An 18508-nucleotide genomic window follows, 5' to 3' on the forward strand; every position below is an offset into this window, starting at 1 on the left:
TTTTTTAAGATTTTATTTATATTAGAGAGAGTGAACGACCTGGGAGTAGGGGAGGAGCAGAGACAGAATCTGAGGCAGACTCCCCACTGAGCATGGAGCCCAACGGGGGCTTGATCTCATGACGATGACATCATGACTGGAGCTGAAATCGAGAGTCAGACGCTCAACCAACTGAGCCACCCAGGTGCCCCCTTCATGTACCCATCTATAGTTTGTTTCCTTACACTGGTGTCCCCTAGCGTTAAGATGGGTCTGGTTATTTGTGAATACTTCCTACGCTTCTTGAATGAGCCACGGTTCCTGCCCTCAGGGAGCTCACAGTTGATGGGAAGGACAAGATTCCAGCCCCTGAGAAAGTGAGCAGTGCCCTAAGAGAGGGCACAGGTGGGAAGAACAGAGTTCAGTCAGAGGGGACTTCAGGAGGAGAGGCCCTGAGAAGTGAGTCTGGACCTAAAATGGAAACTATTCTAGGCAGAGGGAATGGCATGTGTAAATATGCAGAGGCCAGAAAGCGTGGAGCGGAGTGGGATGTAGGCAGCGCATGGAAGGGGCTGGAGTGCGGGGCCTCCGGCGGGCAAGGCGGTGGGGCCCAGCCAGGCAGAGGCCTGCACACGGGTCCTGGCGCTGCCACGGGAGGGCTGCACAGAGGACGGTGTGACGAGTGCTGCATGTCAAGCTGGTCCTCGCGGCAGCAGGCCAGGGTGGCCCCCGACAGCTCCCGAGGTCAGCAGCTTGCCGAGCACGCATCCTCTTAGCAAATTGGACGTTCCAGCTCAGAGCTCAGTTATCCTTGGAGCTGATGCGAATGACGTTTTGGTGTTCCTAATTTTGGTGTTCTTCTCCTTGACATCAGAGTGAAAGCTTGGTGTGGAGGCCATAATGAGGTCACATAATGAGGTCACAGAGGGCTCTAGGCGTGGAGGTGGGGTGAGTTAACAGTGCAGAGGCTCCTACCTAAAGATGTCCTGTCAGAAAAACAGCTCACCAGTTTCTGTGGGTGCCTTCAGCCTCTCTTTTATATAGGAGTTGTATTATATTTACATGTATATTATATATAAATTATATATAAATGTTTTTTATAAATATAATTCTAGCAAAAACAGCCATTTATTTTAAACTTGCACAGTGTTCTGGATGACATAGAGATTTTTTTGTGATGATGCATTTGGAATGGTAATACCTTATACACAGGGTTTGCCTAAATTGCTTTCTCTAAATTGGTGCTATCATACGTTCTTTTCCCTTAGTCTTAAAAAAAAACTCTGGACTTTTGCCCATCTCGTGGGGCTGAGCTCAGCTCTGGGAAATTTCCTGAGGTTGAGGAAGAAAAGAAAAAGAAGCAGTACTTGGCAGCCCCCTGACAAGCCTAGAAGCACTGCGAGACATCAGACGCAAAGTCACCTTTAGAAAGAGAGACCCCGTCACAGTGTGCACCAGGGGCAGATCCCTTCCATCCACTCCCCTGTTCCCTCCGCACCCCCTTCGAGCCAGGCAGGCCTCTCTAGCATGGTCCTGGGTGGCACAGCCCTTCCTGGGAACCTGAGCTGTTGGTTCACTTCATCAAGTATCCATCACCCGTTTGTGTGGTTGTGGTCAAAAAGTTCTGTAAAGCGTTCCTCCACCTCCAGTCCGCAGTTCGTGCTCAGGTCCCTATCCTGGAGTACACCAAAGAGCGCTTGAAGGATGGACTGGCACACGGTACCATTACACTGGGGAGAAGCCCAGATAACCCAAGGTTTATCAGTGGAGGTATAGCTATGTAAGGGACAGTGCGTCCTTACAACGGAATGTTACGCAGCAGCTTAAAAGAGTGAAGCAGACCTATGTGACTGATGTAGGATAATCTCCGAGATATGGTGAAGTCATAAACAGCAAGTTTCAGAACAGTATGCTAACCCACAAAACTCCATATTGTTTCTAGACTGAAGTGTGGGGGGAAGGCAGGGAGTTACATCTCTGCGTGTATGTGAACGCACTAGCGCAAGTCAAAGTGCTGACAGTAGTTACTTCTGGGAGAGAAATAGGATTAGGGAGCAGTCTGTCATTTCCTGTATTTTTTTTTTTTTTTTAATGAAAACACCCATATCTTCAGCAGTATTTGGAAAGCAGAGGGAGGGCGTGAGTGCGTGAGTTTGTGGTTTGAGGTAAAATACACTTGAAGACTGGTTCTGAAGACTGTCCCTTTGGTCTGCAACCCTTGCTGAGATCACCGTGGCACTGACCCTGTGCGTGAGGCGCCTTCTCCCCCCACACGAGTGCACACACACGTGCACGCACACGTGCACGCATGCACGTGTCTAAGCATGGTAGGAGAACCGTGGTGCGGCGCCTCAGTAACTGGATGTGGACAAAGCTGTACGATCCCGTTCCAGCCCATGTTCACAACGTGCCTGCATCCCAAGCCAGCCTCTGAAAAGGAGTTGTTTTGCCTTCTGCTTTTCTTCTTCTTCTTCTTCTTTTTTTTTTTTAACAGAGAAAGTTCCGGCTGAATCGCAACCTGAACTGGGCACCTGGGGAGATGGCAAAGGTGACGATGAATTATCCCCAGAAGAAATACAAATGGTAAGGCTATTCTCTGCCCAGTCAGGTGTTGCTAACTGGTGTTAGTTAGGAGGTCATCCTAAATGCCCTTGCTCTGACTGTTATACCAGGTTTTAAGAGTTATAAATAAATATTTTAGATACAGCCTTTCCACTTGATTTCCTAATTCTTAATATGCTTTTCATAAGTTTTAAATTTGCAGTAGTATAATTGAAGAAGAAATTGCCTTGGAATAATTTTACTAATATTAGATTTCTTTTCAGCTGCAGTAAAATAGTCCTCCAGACTAAATGGCTCTTTTATAATTACTGCTGTGGTGCTTTTTAATTGTTTGAATTGCTGGTGTCATGCTAATGTGGAGAAAGTGTAAGTAATGACTGAGAAATGGAGAGTAGCACCTGAACTGCTAAGGTCTGTGCCAGCTGTAGGCTGTCCTCTCTGGGTGAGTTTCAAAAGGAAACTGATAGTTCTGGCAAGAGCGCCTGCCAGCTCATTTACAGCAGTGTCTGTGTATACTCAGACGTTGGTGTGATCGAGCCAAATGGAATCCGTCTTCCTGGGGCGGGAGCAGGTGTTTCCTAGCGCGGCCCTGGCGAGACACTGTCCTCTGCCTACGGAGCCGGGAAGCCGGCTCCCACTTGGCGCATCTCATTGGCTATCCCTGACAAGTGACAGCACCTTAGCTGGTGCAGCAGTTGACGGGGGACGGAACTTTGCTGGGATCAACTTCTCCGTGATCCTCTGAACAGTCAGGCTCAGAGGTGGTGGTGCATCACTGTCTCCTTTTAACTTGGGCAAAAAGCGGTAAAGTGGCCCAAAGTGCTCTAGTTAACGAGTGGTAGAGCTTACTGATCCTCAGTTCCCCGATTCCTAACCTAAAGCTCCTGTTCCAGAAGAGAGGCAGTAGAGCTCTGAGCCAAAAGCTCTGTCAAGTAAGGAAGGGACCCAGTCTCGTCCCGGCCTTGGGCCTCTTGGACTGAGGTGTCTGTGTTGCCAGACTCTTTCTCTCCACTGTTGTCTTCATACCTTGCAGGCCTCAGCTGTTGTGTTCTCAGAGACGCCCTCCCGACCACCCAGCCTGCAGAGGCCCCCAGCCACTCTGTCCCTGCAGCCCACTTTATTCCCTCATCCCTCCACGAGAACAGGAACTTGTCTGTTTTTGTGGCCATATTCCCAGAGCCTAGAATGGTGTTTGAACGATGAGCGCCTTTGATGAGTGTCATATAAGAACTATGGGCAGGATCATCAGTAAGCATTACTAGAACATTCTCACTTTAAGTTATTACTGCTATTATGTATACTCATGAATGTCCCCTACATGCCAGGCCTTTTACATATGTTGTCTTATTTAATCTTTGTAACAGTCCAGTGAAGCAGGAATATCCCTCTGTACATTTGGAAAAAATAAGGCACCAAACCTCTAAAGCCCTCCAAGGTCACAGGGCGAGTACAGCCAAGCCACGTCCTGTGGCCTGAGCCCTGGCTGCAAACCCTGCACTCTTCCCTGTATCACAGTTCACGGGAGCCCCTGGGGGGATCTGGTGGTCTAAGGGCGCGTAGCCGGTATTGGAGCCGTGTGGCAAACTGACACGGGCATCCTCCCGGGCTCCACTGAGCATGGCACGTGCGAGGGTCTGTAGGCGGGGCCCCACGAGGGTGGCCAGGTGCGCAGGTCCGCTCTCTTGAACATCGGCTGCCAGGGGCAGAGCGCTGACTCAGAATCTTCCTGCTCTCCAGACTTGCTGTTTCTCCTCCGAGCCGGCTCATGCCTGAGTGAGCCAACCAGGAGGGTCATGCGTCACAGTGCCAGGCACACAGCAAGGTCCCCCAGCCCTCCCCCTTCGGAGTGGCAACACTGCTGTCCGCTGCACGGGCTGGAAGAGACCGGCCAGGGCGCAGACGCTCGGGTCACAGCTACACGTGTGCGGAGGGGACTGAGGTGTGCCTGCCACACTCACAGCGACATCTAGGGGTCACGTGGGTGGGAACTGCAGCTCAATGGCGTTTCATATGTATTTTATACACAATATGGTTTCACAAACATTTACTCCCCCCCCAGACGAGTGGTTCCTCTTTAAAATCAGCCCCTTAGAAGCGTAAAACTGATTGCAGTGATAGTCCTATTAGCTGTGACTTGCCTAGGACTTGCTTTGGGGACACCCTCAGAGCCTGTGGTATATGCTTTGGAAAAATCAGCAGAGCTGTCTTTGTTTTTTACAGGCAAAAATAATTCTGAGTTAAGGAACTAATAAGTCAACTTTAAGTGGCTTGCCAGGCCCCTGCCTTCCTCCAGATTCTCCCAGGTTCCAGGATGCACCCTCTGACTTTGAGTAGGTGCTCCGTGCCCCCCAGGCCCAGCAGACGTGGGAGCCAGAAGCCTCGAATGTGGAGGGTGGCTAAGGAAGGACTGCAGTGTGGATTTCAGTTAGTCGGGAGGTGACGAGGGGTCGGTCAGGGCACAGCTGTGGAGGCAGAGATGAGAGAGGTGTGGGGTAGTGGACTGGACTGGACTGGACTGGGAGGAGGAGCCTGGAGCTTTCTGACGTGGGAAAAGGTGCTGGCAGTCAGAAGGGAGAGCAGGCTGGGTGGGGCAGGGGATGCCGAATTTCATTTTAGACAGGTGTGTGTTTGGGGCGCCTCTGGGACATCCATAGGAAGTGTCTGGTGGGCAGTGGGATTCGAGGCTCAGGCTAGAGACGTGAATATGGGAGGCATCCTACTGCTGATGTTTGAAACAGTTCATCCCGGGGAGAGAGGAGTGAGGCAAAGGACATCGCCCTGGGGATGCTCCGCAGGGAGGCAGGCTGAGGCAGGGGAGCCAACCAATGAAAGTGAAGGACAGTTAGATCATACTCCCTTCTTTTATAGCCAGATGATGGCAGAAGTTTCTTAAAATCTCAGTTTCTCTTCAGTTTGTACAGAATTTTATTAATGAAAATAATGATTTCATGTTCCCCCAAATAATGTAACAGGACCGCATTTCTTTGCTGGAGAAAAAAATATGCATAGCTCTGTCTCTTGAATGATTTGTACATAAGCAGAATTTACCTTCTGTTTAAGGCTTTCTTCTTTCCTTTTATACACTTCATAAGTGAAGTAGCTAGAATAAGAGTCAGTTGTTTGCCAGAGAAGTTTGCCTTTCTCCTGTGGGTAGTGGTGAGCAGCAGAAGTTTGTTAACCTTTGCCGATGCGTGACCTTTAGAAGCCTCTAGACGCATGCTGGGGTGGACCAGAGGAAGGCTGGCAGCCAGGATGTCTGTAATCTACTGATGCCCCATCCCAGTGAGAGATGATGAAAGTGCGTGGGCTCAGGGACTCGACAGAGTCGGTTACAAATCCTCTTTGTATCACTTACTGTCTGTGTAATTTGGGGCAGGAAAATTAGCTTCAGTGAACTTGAGTGTGGCAAGAATCACCACCCCACAGAACTGTTGGGAATGCAGTAGCTTGTGGAAGAGTACCCAGCAGCACGCAGGGCCCATGGGAGCTGCTCAGCCGGTGTCAGCCCCTGTGCACATCCGTACTCACGGCACATCTCCGGAACAGGATTTAGCCAATGGAGAGGAAGAATAAAGATTCCCATCATTAGGCTTTTCTGTGCATGATGACTGCTGATGCCCCGTGCTTCCACTTCCTGGTCCCGTCCTGAGTCACTGTAAACATGCTACTGACCATTCCCAATAATGCTAGTTATTTCAGGTTCCCAGTACTGGTGACTGAAGCCATCGGAACCGGCAAGACCTCCCTAATTTGTATTGTGTTCCTGCAAGTGGATTGGGCAGAGGGATATGATGTTCAGAACTTTGATGGCCACCTATTTAATGTTCAGTTAACCTCTCTCTTAATTGGAAATGATAGCTAAGTTCCATATCTAACAGTCTGGCCAACCCAAATCTTACTTAACAGGCTCAACCCTAAACATGAAGAGAAAGAAGCAGGGCACTATTGGTTTTAAATTGGAAAGGGTTGTAGCAAATTTTGGTCATAATTCGTAATCATTGTTTTGGAATTTTTCCTCAGGGTAAAATAATGAATTAAGCCCTATAATATCAATTTAATTCATTATTTCACCCATAGGAGCAGTTGTTACATGTTCCAAAATGGTTGCAGAGTGTTACATGATTTGCACAGTAAATTTCCATTTATAACCCATGATGCAGGTATATTAACGTTTGCGTTAATATAAGCAGATGTTTTGTGGTCAGGCTGAGTGAAACCAAATTGTTTTCTGATGTTACATAGAGAAAATACCTCCTTTTCTAAGCCTGCATTCATTTTACTTGCCTCAAGTGAAACCACCTGCATGTATTGATGTATTCCTTAGCATAATTTTTAAAGATGTGCTTATGACTTCTGTTCTTAAACCTACATGGAAGCTGTCCCTAGCCCCTGTCCCCTGTGGTAGCCCCTGGAAGCCCCAGGTGCCTGGCTGGCAAGGCTTTCGATCTGTGGCCACGCTCATGGCAAGAGTTGTTGGTAGAATCTGGGCACCACACAGCTGAGGGCTGAGGTCCACACCCTGGGGAGGTTTCAGGTTCACGGGGGCAGAGGTGTGAGGAGAGAGGTGAGGGTCACAGAGCCATGAGTATGAAGCTGTTGGGCACAGATAAATCACACCTGAAGACCCCTGAGAGGTCCTGGGCCAGGGGGGCAGACTGCTTTCTAGGCTGAGCCCCTGTGGGTTCATAGTCTTCGGTTCAGTTAGCTGCTCTTGCGTCTTTGCAACGCAAATAACCTCTTCTGGCCTCATTTTATACTCAAAGGCCTTTGTACAAGTGATTTTCTTTTTAAAACTATAGTAAAAAGGATTAGATTAGAAAAGGATTTCTGTAACAATGTATTCACAATGTGGATTTGCATCCTTTAAACCAGATTATAAACCCTTTTGGGGCCCCCTATTTGGAAGTCTAACTGACTTCTAAATGGAATAAAGCAGTTAAATAATACTGCCTAACACGCATGTAACACACACCACATGCCAAGTACTGCTCTGAGCACTTCCGCGTTTATTAATGTGTGCCGCCCCATGTGGTGGGGACTCTTGCAGGCCCCATTTTATGGAGAGCTCCCAAGGCCTAGACCTTTACATGTGGTGCCTACCACTGTCGTTGAGGGGTCAGGGGGAGGCTGCTGGGGGCATCGTGTCTGGGCTGAGAGCAAACAGTATGGAGTGGAAGGAGCCGTGGCAGGAGGCCCACAAAGACAGTCTGGCTACTCTCATGCCTCTCGGGCCCTTCTTGTCCACCTTACCCGTCATGCAGGCCGCACGTCCCCCTTTCCAGTGCCTCACAGAGATGGGTGACGTGTATCTTAGACCAGGCGGGCTTGCCTTCCTGGGGCCTGTGGGTACCCCTGTCCTTGGTGCTGACCATGGAGCCCAGGCCCTGCCCCTTGTGAAGTCCCCGTCCCTGTGGGGGCAGATGTGTGAGCGTTTCTCATGCTGGAGAGAGTGAGATGACCTGGAGACACAGCGGCCCTCTAAAGTTTGAAACCAGAGAGGTGGAAGGGGCCTTCAGAGCATTTCATGACTCATTTTGCGTATCTGGAATCTCACTCCCAGAGAGATTAATAATAACAGTGAGCACTTAGTGAGGGCTTCCTGTGTGCCATGCATTTTGTAAGCGACTTACATGTATTAGCACATCTTCCTCTTAACAACTGCTAATTAAGTACTATTATCATCCCATTTTAGTGACGAAGACAGAGGCACAGGAAAGTTACTTGCCCAAGGGCATACAGCTTGGAAAGCAGAGGAGCCATTCCTCCCCACCCTCGCATCCTCAGCCCCCCGTTCACAAGGAAGCCCTGTCACATGACTGGCCAGACAGAAGCCAGTGACTGGTCCAGGGTCATCCAGGGAGTGGCTACGAGGCCACAGGGGCCGGCTCACTGAAGTCCCAAGCAGTCCACCGCCTGCCCCTGCCAGCCAGCATTTGTCGCTCCCTGTCTTACCAGCAGGTGAGACGTGAGGTACTCGGGTTTGCCACCGCGACAGCATCGGAAACCACCCTGAGATCTGGTGCAAGTGAATGTTGTCAGCAGCCTGGCCAGTACCCAGTCTACCTGAGCCCTGCCAGGTATCATGAAGTGACTACCTTGCACTTGGCTGTGGGAAACAGGTTTTGTTGTTTCTGGAAACACAGTGTCATTGTAACTCCCACCCCCAAACGGAGGCCTCTTTCCATGAAGGTCTTGGCCTCGGCAAACCTCTGTCCTCAGCCCTATGGCTGCTTGATCCCTTGAGGCATTTGTTTCTCTCACTTCCTCCAGGGACTGGGTACTTCTCGGTGGCCTTAAGAACCCAGGGGTTGAAAGGAAGTCAGGGCCAGAATCTGGTCCCACTCCTGACCGCTGCTGACAGGAGTCCTGCAAAAGTAACAGTTACCTGGAGGCCTTAAAGGAGGTGCGGCGGGGGCCACGTGCCCTGGACTTGGGGAGGAAACAGAGAGCCTTGTTCCCAGGGGACATTCCAGTAATAATAAACCACCTCAAACCCCTACTTAATCTTGCTTAGGAACAGTTTAAAAAGCATAAAAGGGCTGAGGATTTAAGAGGACAGGGCCATATTTTGTCGTTAGAAAAATAAGAAAATGCCCCCTGCAAAAATAAGTACATAAAACCCTGAGTAGTACCTGGGAGAATTCTTGAAAGTAAATTAGTACCTACATGCTAAGTAATTGTATTTTTCCTTAAATACTGGACTCTTTTTTTTTTTTTTTTTTTTTAAGATTTTATTTATTTGACAGAGACAGCAAGAGCAAGAACACAAGCAGGGGGAGTGGGAGAGGGAGAAGCAAGCTTCCCGAAGAGCAGGGAGCCCGATGCGGGGCTCGATCCCAGGACCCTGGGATCATGACCTGAGCCGAAGGCAGACGCTTAATGACTGAGCCACCCAGGCGCCCCAAATAGTGGACTCTTAAGTAACTGTTAACAGAGCCGATACCTTCAAACTCAAAAGTGAAGTTTTTATTCCCTTAAACAGCCTGCTCCATGTATAATGAGAAGGGCCGTCTGGGTACCATGTGGGCAGCCAGCAAGGCAGCCTGCCGCCGGGGGCTGGGGCGGCCCTTCAGACGCTTCCCCAGCACATCTGCCCCTCTGCAAGCTGTGCTTGCCCCCCCAACCCCAGTCTTCTGACCCAGTGGGTCTGGGGTCTCAGAGTGGAGGTGTCTTTGTGTTTGGACAAGCAGCAGGGCTGGGGACTGGTGCCCTGGAGCATGTCAGGCCCTGCCCTGCGATGGGGGGGCCAGAGGGGAAGGGCCCACCCCAGGAGGGAAGATGCCCCAATAGGGGCGAGAAATGTAGTGATGGGCCAAGTGCAGAGGAGCTTTTTATAAGAGGAGATGGAGGAAGGTGATTAATTCTGCCTGATGTGTCTGGTCACTAGGAAGGTGCCTGGGCTGGCTTTCGAGGGACCAGCTGGGGACCTCCCATCAGCTCTCAGCTAGCCTGTGCTGAGGGGGGGTGGCAAGCTCCAGGAGAACGCCGCATCTCTGCGCTGATCTGCAGGACCACGGGACGGGGCCGGTGTGGTGCGGTGTGATGTGACCAGCATCTTAGATCGCTCTGACCGAGGAGTGGGGGACAGACTGGAAGAGACTGAAAGACGATGAGGGCAGAGCTTAGGTGCCAGGGAAGGAATGGGTGCAGCAAGGGTGTGGCGACAGGATGGAGGGCACCCACATGGAGGGCTGGAGGGACATGAGAGGAGGAAATGACCCCCCCACCACTGTGTCCAGTGAGTGAGAGTGAGCGAAGCACAAGGGGAGGACGGGGAAATGCAGGGAGGGGTGAGGAGGTGTAGCAAAGGGAGCAGGGTGGGCAGGTGCAGAGGTGAGTGAGCACAGCTCCTTCCCTCCCCGTGAAGTGGGAGCCAGATGGGGCGGCAGGGAGACCCCGGGTCCCTGCGTGTGACATGCTCAGCACGGCCTTGGTGACTGTTGTGACTTCCATAAGCATTTTCTCTTCCCTCTGCTGTTTTACTGGGCGAGGGGTAGCCGGATCTTCAGTCGGATGGCGAATCCTCCGGATGGCGAGAGCTTGCTTCCATTTGCTCCCCACGCAGCGCCTGGCACGGACAGTGTCTCCAGAAGTAGCTGTGGACATAGCTGCAGCTTTAACAGACGTGAAAGGAAGAATGGGCGTGCGGCCCTTTCCAAGTCGGGTTTGACATGGTTCCCACCCTCAGCCAGCTCGTAGTCACACGGGGCATTTGGGACATGCACAGCTTATGACAGGGCCTAAGATCTCCTAAGAGATGTTCGGAAGGTGCTAGGCCAAGGTTAGAAAAATTAGAAACAGCTTCAAGCTCAGGGGCCCAACATAGGTCACGGAGGAGGTGGCCTTGGAGCTGGGTCTGTGGGACGTGGGCGAGGAGTTGTGGGTTGAGTGGGCATGCGAAGGAAGGGTCCTTGGTCCTGTAGGTCGGGGGGAGGATATCATCTGGCCCCACACCATGGCGAAGCTTCAGACATGCCATCCTTTTGTTGGGCCAGAGTCAAGTCGGCAAGAAGGGCCGGGAGAGCAGGTGTCTGCTCCACAGTCACCTGGGCTCTGACGAGCTCCCCCATGTCAGGGTGGCATCTCACCCAGACCGAGTCCCAAAGCCTGGTCTCCAGCCTGAGCCCCGGCAGGACAGCTCCTCTGGATCTCAGACCCCTGCTCCTGTGGCGGTGGGCTGGCCAAGCGTGGCTCCCAGCTAAGCTGCTGGGCCTCACTGCTGCACTTAAAACGGACGGGCCCAGAGGCCGGCAGCTCAGGCCCGCGGGAGCCGGAAGGGAGCAGGGGCAGGATGACAGGCCGCCCGCGCCTCCATGGCTCACCTTCGCGAGCATCAGGGCGGCTTGCAGGCGGGTACAGGTCCAGCCACAGGGATGTTGTCATGCTGATGCCGGAAGGAGGGACTCAGTGGCGATCCTTAGCGGGCAGATCAAAGATCTCTGTGCAGATGCCTTGCTAGATGCTTGCCTTTGGCTGTGTTGTTTTGAGTATGACATCATCCTTAATGTGTTTCTTTCCTCGCAGTTTGAACAAGAAAACCAGCGCCTAATTGGTGAAATGAACAGCCTGTTTGATGAAGTGAGGTGTGTATGTGGTTTCTCTGGGCTGATGGCCTATGTGATAGCTTTCCCAGAAACTGGGAACTTGACTAACTTTGGGGCCCCGGCATCCACTTGTGGCCCTGGCCACAAGCACCCCCCCACACCTTGAGCCATTCGGGGGTCAAGGCAGCTGCCCAACTTTATTGACTCCCCTCAGCTTGTGGGCCCGTGGGAGGTCCCCCCCCATGTGCTGCTCCCAGTGACTGCAAATTGCACCAGATACTGAGTGCCCCATGTGGGGGCTGTTTGCACCTCATGACTCCCCAGGGAGATGGGGGCCTTGTGAAGAACCGCTGGCCGGGGCAGCCTCCTGCACTTGGCTCTGCCAGGGTCTCTCTGCTCCCCCAGCAAAGGGGTCAGCAGCACCAAAGGCAAGTGGCTGTGTTCACCCATGTGAACCATCGCTGGCTGGCCCTCTAGGGGAAGCGCTTGGGGCCTGTTTCCCCGAGAATGTTTGAACCATCCGAACGAGAGGCCTGGGATTTTGCAGGGCACAGAAACCCTGCCGCTGCATTGTGGGCTCATCCCAAAAGAAAACGCATCCCGGCGCTGTACCCACAGAGCCCTGGGGACTCCGCCTGCAGGCGTTTCCCTGTGACAGCTCCCGTGCTCTTCTGTGGCCCTCGCCCTTCTTCTGTGGGCCTCCTGGTCCTTGCCCTGAGACTCCGCCCTCATCGTCCCTGGCCCCATCCGCCTCACTCTCCCTTCCCGCACCTAGAAGCTCTGGGAGGAGTGGCCGCCTCCTGCCCTTAAGAGCGGGCCTCCTGGGCTGGGAGCTCAGCCGTCCCCATTTCTAGACCTACTCCAGCCCCCAGCCCACCCCTGGGGGCACCCTTGCTGGCCCTGAAACAGGGAGAAGCTCAGACACTTGGTTGCTGAACCCAGACATATTTTTCAGATGGAATCGAGTTTTTCCTTTCAACAGGAAGTCGGTTTGAGTGACAAATACGCTCTCCTTCAACCTACTGAGCAGTAACAAAGTTGAGTTGTCAGCACATTCTGGTGTTTTCTTTTGAATCCCCACCATGTTACTGTGGTTACTAGACTGGGTACAGGCCTTCTAGAAGACTGTCTTTTGTAACCAGGGGTGCGGACTCCAAGGCAGGGGCACAGTGAGCCAGCTTACAGGGGAGGGCAGGTTTCTAAATTGTGTACACGCCCCCGAGCTGAGAGACTTCAGAGGAGAGTCAGGAAGTACAATGTCTGTCTCCTTTCCTGAGCCCGACATGGTGCCCCCTCCCTCTCTGGAGGCTGTGGTGGTGTCCCCTCCATTTCTCACTTAGACGGTCCCTTTAGAAATGTGTAGCATTCTCGTTAGGACTACCAAGTACTAATGGTTGTCTGTGACTTTTTTTTTTTTTTTTTTTTAATGAAGGCAAATCGAAGGGAGAGTGGTTGAAATTTCCAGACTCCAAGAGATATTCACAGAGAAGGTTTTACAACAGGTAAGAAAGAAAAAAAAATTATCGTTTAAAGTTTTAGCTTAAAAGAATATACTATGAAGTCCGGGTATTTCTTGAGAGGTTGCCTGATCTCTGCAGCCGAGCATCCAGAGCCGTGTGCCTTGGCCAGTGGGCACTCAGAGGGCTCCTCGGGGGAGGGCCTCTCGTCCCCCTGGTGCAGCCGCTGTGCGTGGCGGGGAGCTCTCTGCTCTGGACCCACTGGCCGGCCCAGGCCGGACCGAGTGCCCACCCCGAGCGTGCAGTGGGACACATGGTGAGAGGAGTCAGGTAGATCTTCGTTCTGGATGCCCTCGGGTAACCAGGGTGGCCTCCCAGCTACAGTTTGCCCGTCTGTAAAATGGAGTGACCCTTGCAGGGCCGTTGTAAGGCTCAGAGATAACCCACAGGAAGCATCTGGCACAATGCCTGCTGGGTGGTAGCTTCTCAGTCGACCTTTACGAGAGCCCAGACTCGGCCCTCTCCGAATGCCAGGTCCGTGCCCTCAGCTGTCACGTCCACACAGCAAACAGGATTGTTCCCGTAAGAGGATTTTCATGTTACTTATACCTGCCTCCCCCGCTAAAATTCCTCCAGCCAGTAACTGGCAAAACTGTTACAGACCTGATCAATCTGTCCTTTTGTTTGGAGCATCCGCAGACCGTGGAAGGGTTTCAAAGACAGAATCATTTGGCTCCGTTGTATGAAACTGGGCTAGCTGGCTTAAGATACCCCACTCACAAAACCTGCCCTAAACCTCACAGCCACGAGGCCTAACAGTTTGCGAGTTCAGGTTCGTAAGGGCTGTCCTTTTTAATAGCACACTGAAGGAACTCTTCACTTAGAAGCCTCCCGACACCTAAAACAGCAAGGTCAGCGGTCCGTGTCAGAGCACACGCCTTGTTTCTAGAGGCAGCTGGGCATGGGAGGAGCGCTCAGAGGCCAGGCAGGGTCAGACGGGCTGGCTCCGACCCGGGGTGCCGTCCACGGCACGGGGCGGGGGTCCCCTGCCTCGCGCTCAGAGCTGGCCTAGAGGTACCAGACCCACGCCTGGCTCAGGGCAGCCTCTCAGTATGTGGGAGCTAATGTGTGTACATTTTAGCCCTTTCTTCTCTAGCATGTGTTTTAAAGCACACGCGTGTGGAAGCTTCCGTCTCTGGACGTCAGAAAGAATAGAGACCAGAGGGGAAGGCCCTGGCCTGCGGTGGTTACTGTGTAGTTGGCAGCTCGTGTTCGTCCCTTCCTGCCCGGCACGTAGCACCGCAGGTCGCAGCTGGGGGTGGAAGGGGCACAGGCCCTGGGTTCTAGTCCTGGTCCTGCCGCCTGGTTGCTCTGTGACTTTGGGCAAGTTACCAAACTTCTCTGAACCCTAAGTTTCCCTTTTGCAAAACGGGGCTGCTGCCTACCCCTCGGGGCACCATGAGGACTCACAGGCTCATATTTGTAAAGTCCCGGCCCTTCATTAAGTGGCAGCTGGTGGCTTCTGATGTCTGTACGCTTGGGGAAGGAGACAGAGATTGGGTCTACCTGTCACTCTCCTTCCCCAGGAAGCCGAGATCGACAGCATTCACCAGTTAGTTGTCGGGGCAACCGAGAATATCAAGGAGGGTAATGAAGACATCAGAGAGGTGAGAACTCTCGGGCCCCCCAGGCCTCCCCAGTGTGGCACCGAGTCCGGGCGGTCTGAGCGCCTTGCTGGGGCCCAGCCCCCAGGGCTCCCCACCTGATGGTGCCGGACAGTCCCATTTCCACCCCCGCCAAACCCCGGGCCCCCGCCGTTACCAGGAGCTGTGACTCACGGGCCTCCAGAGGAGCCATTTGAGGCGCATGAGGTCACTGTTGGCAAGGGCCGGACCAGCTCCCTCAGTCCAGGGGTGGGCGCTGCTGGAGAAGCTTGCTGAGCGCCCCTGCCCCACCCCGAGGGCCAGGGCCCTGGTCCCTGTTTACTGGGGCCACCACAGTGGACTCTGTTGAGCGGACTCTGTCCTCTGAGCGTGGGGCTCGGGCTGGGTTGATGGGCCACCACTGCCACTGTACTTGCTGGGGGACCGTGGTCGGTCGTGTGTGTGGCTTTAACCCTGGGACACACGTGGGCCGTTTCTGGGTGTTTCCTGGGAGAAGGTGCAGGATCTCTGAGTGAGGGCCAGCGGGTAAGGGAAATACCTGTTTGCTGATGGGTTCTAAACCCACTCTGTGGTCCTGCCGAGTGACTACGGTAAGCAAAGGCCCCAGCAGTGCACCTACAGCCCAGCGGAGGGAGAGCGCATGCGGACGGGGGGGCACTCGAGGGCTTCTGAAAGCAAAAATCCCTGGTGACGCAAATCCCTGAGCTACTGTTCCCCCCCCCCCCCCCCCCCCCCCAACCCAAAAACCCCCCCGGCCCCCCCCCCCCCGGCGCCCCCCCCCCCCCCCCCCCCCGCCCCAGGCCATTAAAAACAACGCCGGCTTCCGCGTGTGGGTCCTCTTCTTCCTGGTGATGTGCTCCTTCTCCCTGCTCTTCCTGGACTGGTACGACAGCTAGCCTGTCCCCGCTGCTCCTGGCGGACGGCGCGCCCTTGAGGGTCTCCGGCAGCGGAGTGGGGCTGCGAGCAGATTGTATCATGAGCCATTTGGGGGGAGGGGGCTGGGACAGATGGACACTCTCACGAAGGGACACCCACACCTGTGGTTTTAAGCCCATTTGGTAGCTGAGAAAGAAAATAACGAACACAAAGGGAAAGGGGCCTGTGTAGCGATCCTGACGCCAGGTGGGTGGGTGGGGGTGGGGTGGTTACCAGCTGCAGGTTCTCCGGAGACCCTGTGGAGGGGCTGCCTGGAGGCCGGGCTCAGGGAGGCTCCCGCCTTGCCCTTCTGGTGGCTTCGGGAACAGCGCTGGCTAGTAACTTCACAACAGTGATCATTTCTTTGTTTCCTGTGGCATCTTACCTGCCTGAGCCCTGTGATAGTCACCGTATTCTAGAGAATGCACCTTTGCCCTGTTCATGTAATAAATGCAACTAGAGCTCCTTCGTGTCCTGTCAGCGGGTCCGAGCAGAGATGTGCAGTGGACGCCTGCCTGCCGGGGGGGCAGAAGTGTGGGGACAGACTCTGGGCCCTCGGCAAGGGGCCCCTGGGGCCCAAGGAGCTTTTGTCCAGAGCGGGAACCTGGCCTGCGGCTCCTGGACTGTGCGCCTGACCATCGAGGAAACAGGAACGCCTGTCTGCAGTGGGGAGCCCAAGACTTCTGGAGCCATGTCTGTGCAGAAAGCACGTGGGCGTTCGCGGGGCCGCAGCCCCGTGTGCGTGCGGATGGCTCCCCCGTGTGCGGTACGAGTCTGTGTTCCTTGCGTGCCCAGTGAAAGTGTCAGAAGTTACCTGCGAGTGAATTTTCATCAATAAAATGTCTACTAGACGCACAGAGGGGTGTGTTGCCTCAGTGGGGCGTGTCCACGGGCCTGGCCGCGCTCACAGATGTACGGGCCCTGCTCGCCGTGCGTCCTCGCGGCCTTCACTGCACGCAGCTCAGGCACGCTCCCCTTCCCCGAGCCCACGGTCATGGTTTCAGAACCCCCTTGAGAATAAAGTCGGGTTTGGGAAGCAGTAACGGAGTCGGCCGTGACCACCAGGCTTGTTTGCAACAGATCTTGCACTAGTTGTCATTTATTTTTGATCTACTAAAAAACAGTGAAACTTTTGACATGTCCACCGGAAACAACACGTTCAAATAACATGGAAGAAAAGGTCTGCATATGTCTTTTTTCTATTTAATCGTCTTACACACTTATCTAACTGGCAATTTTGTAAACATATACTTTAATGTCAAGATTTAGGTTGAAATAGCATTTTCTTACAAAGATTGTGAATTGAAATGTCATCATTGGGTTTGCAAGTTGCCACACCAGCCCCGCCCAGCCTTTCCTGCCTGCTTCTCACATCAAAGGAGTTCTGGTTCACAAAATAAAAATTAGTCTTGGTTCCCCAGCAATTACATTTTCACTTTTCCAACACAAATAAGTTTTTGAAAACTAACTTAGGGGCTAACAGGGCTGTTGGTGCGAATTTATTCATAACAGAAAAGAACATAAAGACCAAAGGGGTTTCGCTCCTACTCACATCATCACAGAGCAGACGGACTACCTACAGGGGGACAGAGTCCTGGAGCCCGCGGCCCAGGGACCTTGCTTTCCACAGCCCCTCACCTCACATGCTGGGACACGGGCTGCATGCACTGGAGCAAAGCACGGGTGGCTCTCTGCACCAAGATGCCAACTCCGGTGTGTGGGGGTGGAACAGAGCCCCCCCAGGTGTGCCTGGCTGCGGGACACTCGCACACTTAGGGATGAGCACGGGGAAAGCGCGCGTGCCCTATTCCTTCCTTCTCTACGCCGCTCAATGCCATGCGTCCTGGAGACGGCACTGTTCCCGCCTGACTGGAGGGTGGAAGAAATTCTGAAGTACAGCTTGCTCTTAGCCAAGTGGGGCTCCCTCTAAATATGGCTGTGGGGTAAGGACTGCAAACAGCGAGGGGGGGGGGGTGGTAAAAAAATTCCACAAAATGCATTATCTGAATCCAAACCCCTTGCGTATCTGGTGCAAATTTATTTTTTGATACCATCCAATAAATCCCAGTAAAGTAGCTAAATTAAGACTCCTTATCACGGAAAGTGGTGTCAGAGCTCTTTAAGCAGGGCTGAGATGCACCTGGGCCCGCGGGCGGCCGGCAGCAAGGTTTATTTGCAAAGCGGCATCAGCAAACAAGCAGTTGCACCATAAATGAGCGACCTCTAAATTATCGGGAATTATATTTAATGAAACGTCCCTCCGAGTCCCTTTGTTACCTTCAAGTGACACATCGTAAGGAACCTGCCCACCTCACTGGGCCGACTTCTCGGCGGCTTCGGTCTCCTGCTCGGACAGCTTCTCCTCCGACAGAACGGACATCCAGGGTGAGACCGAGCGTGTGATGCTCTGCTTGGCCAGGTTGTAGTGGTTGATGACGGTGTAGAATTTCTCCCGGGCGCTGGAGTCTTGCTCCGCGTAGTAGCTCTCCAAGCCTTCTGGAATGCACTGGGTGTTCTGAAAGACAGAAGAGGCCCCTGAGACGCGTGCACCGAGGCTGGAGGGATGCCAGTGTGGGTCTCCAGGGTCTCCAGGTAACCCCCTTCCAGATGTTTACTGAGCACCTTCCCGGGGCCGAGAGGAGAAATACACAAATGAGCAAAAGCGGGCACGGGTCCTGGCCTGGGCACAGCCCAGGGACCACCCGACAGCGATTCACGTCATGACAGGGCCGACCTCTCTAACAGCGGTGCTCAGGGGGGGCGCGTGTGTAACAGGACGGTGGCCTTCCTGCTTCACTGAAGAGCTTACGCTAGTTGTCATTTTACATCTACCAGAAACCAAGTCAGAAAGGCCTCCTGGGAGCTAGGTTTGTAGTAGGCCTTATCG

At 53.3% G+C, this 18508-nt stretch overlaps 2 protein-coding genes across 4 annotated transcripts in view; one reads left to right on the top strand and one right to left on the bottom strand.

Moving 5' to 3' along the window:
• Positions 1-16443, top strand: part of STX18 (syntaxin 18) — a 116764-nt gene extending 100321 nt beyond the window's left edge. For all 3 annotated transcript variants that reach the window (XM_032399777.1, XM_032399780.1, XM_032399783.1), the window contains 5 exons: positions 2474-2562; positions 11566-11624; positions 13018-13087; positions 14629-14709; positions 15507-16443. In XM_032399777.1, coding sequence (XP_032255668.1) covers positions 2474-2562; positions 11566-11624; positions 13018-13087; positions 14629-14709; positions 15507-15602 — 395 coding nt within the window. In that variant the 3' untranslated portion in view covers positions 15603-16443. The remainder of the gene's footprint in view (positions 1-2473; positions 2563-11565; positions 11625-13017; positions 13088-14628; positions 14710-15506) is intronic.
• Positions 16444-16688: 245 nt separating this feature from the next.
• The window catches only part of NSG1 (neuronal vesicle trafficking associated 1), a 28675-nt gene continuing 26855 nt past the window's right edge, over positions 16689-18508 (bottom strand). Inside the window, exon 5 of the mRNA XM_032399791.1 lies at positions 16689-18136. Within this exon, the coding sequence (XP_032255682.1) occupies positions 17933-18136 (204 nt within the window). The 3' untranslated portion in view covers positions 16689-17932. The remainder of the gene's footprint in view (positions 18137-18508) is intronic.

This window comes from Phoca vitulina, unplaced genomic scaffold (genome assembly GCF_004348235.1).
Source record: "Phoca vitulina isolate PV1807 unplaced genomic scaffold, GSC_HSeal_1.0 scaffold3, whole genome shotgun sequence".
Lineage (NCBI taxonomy): Eukaryota > Metazoa > Chordata > Mammalia > Carnivora > Phocidae > Phoca > Phoca vitulina.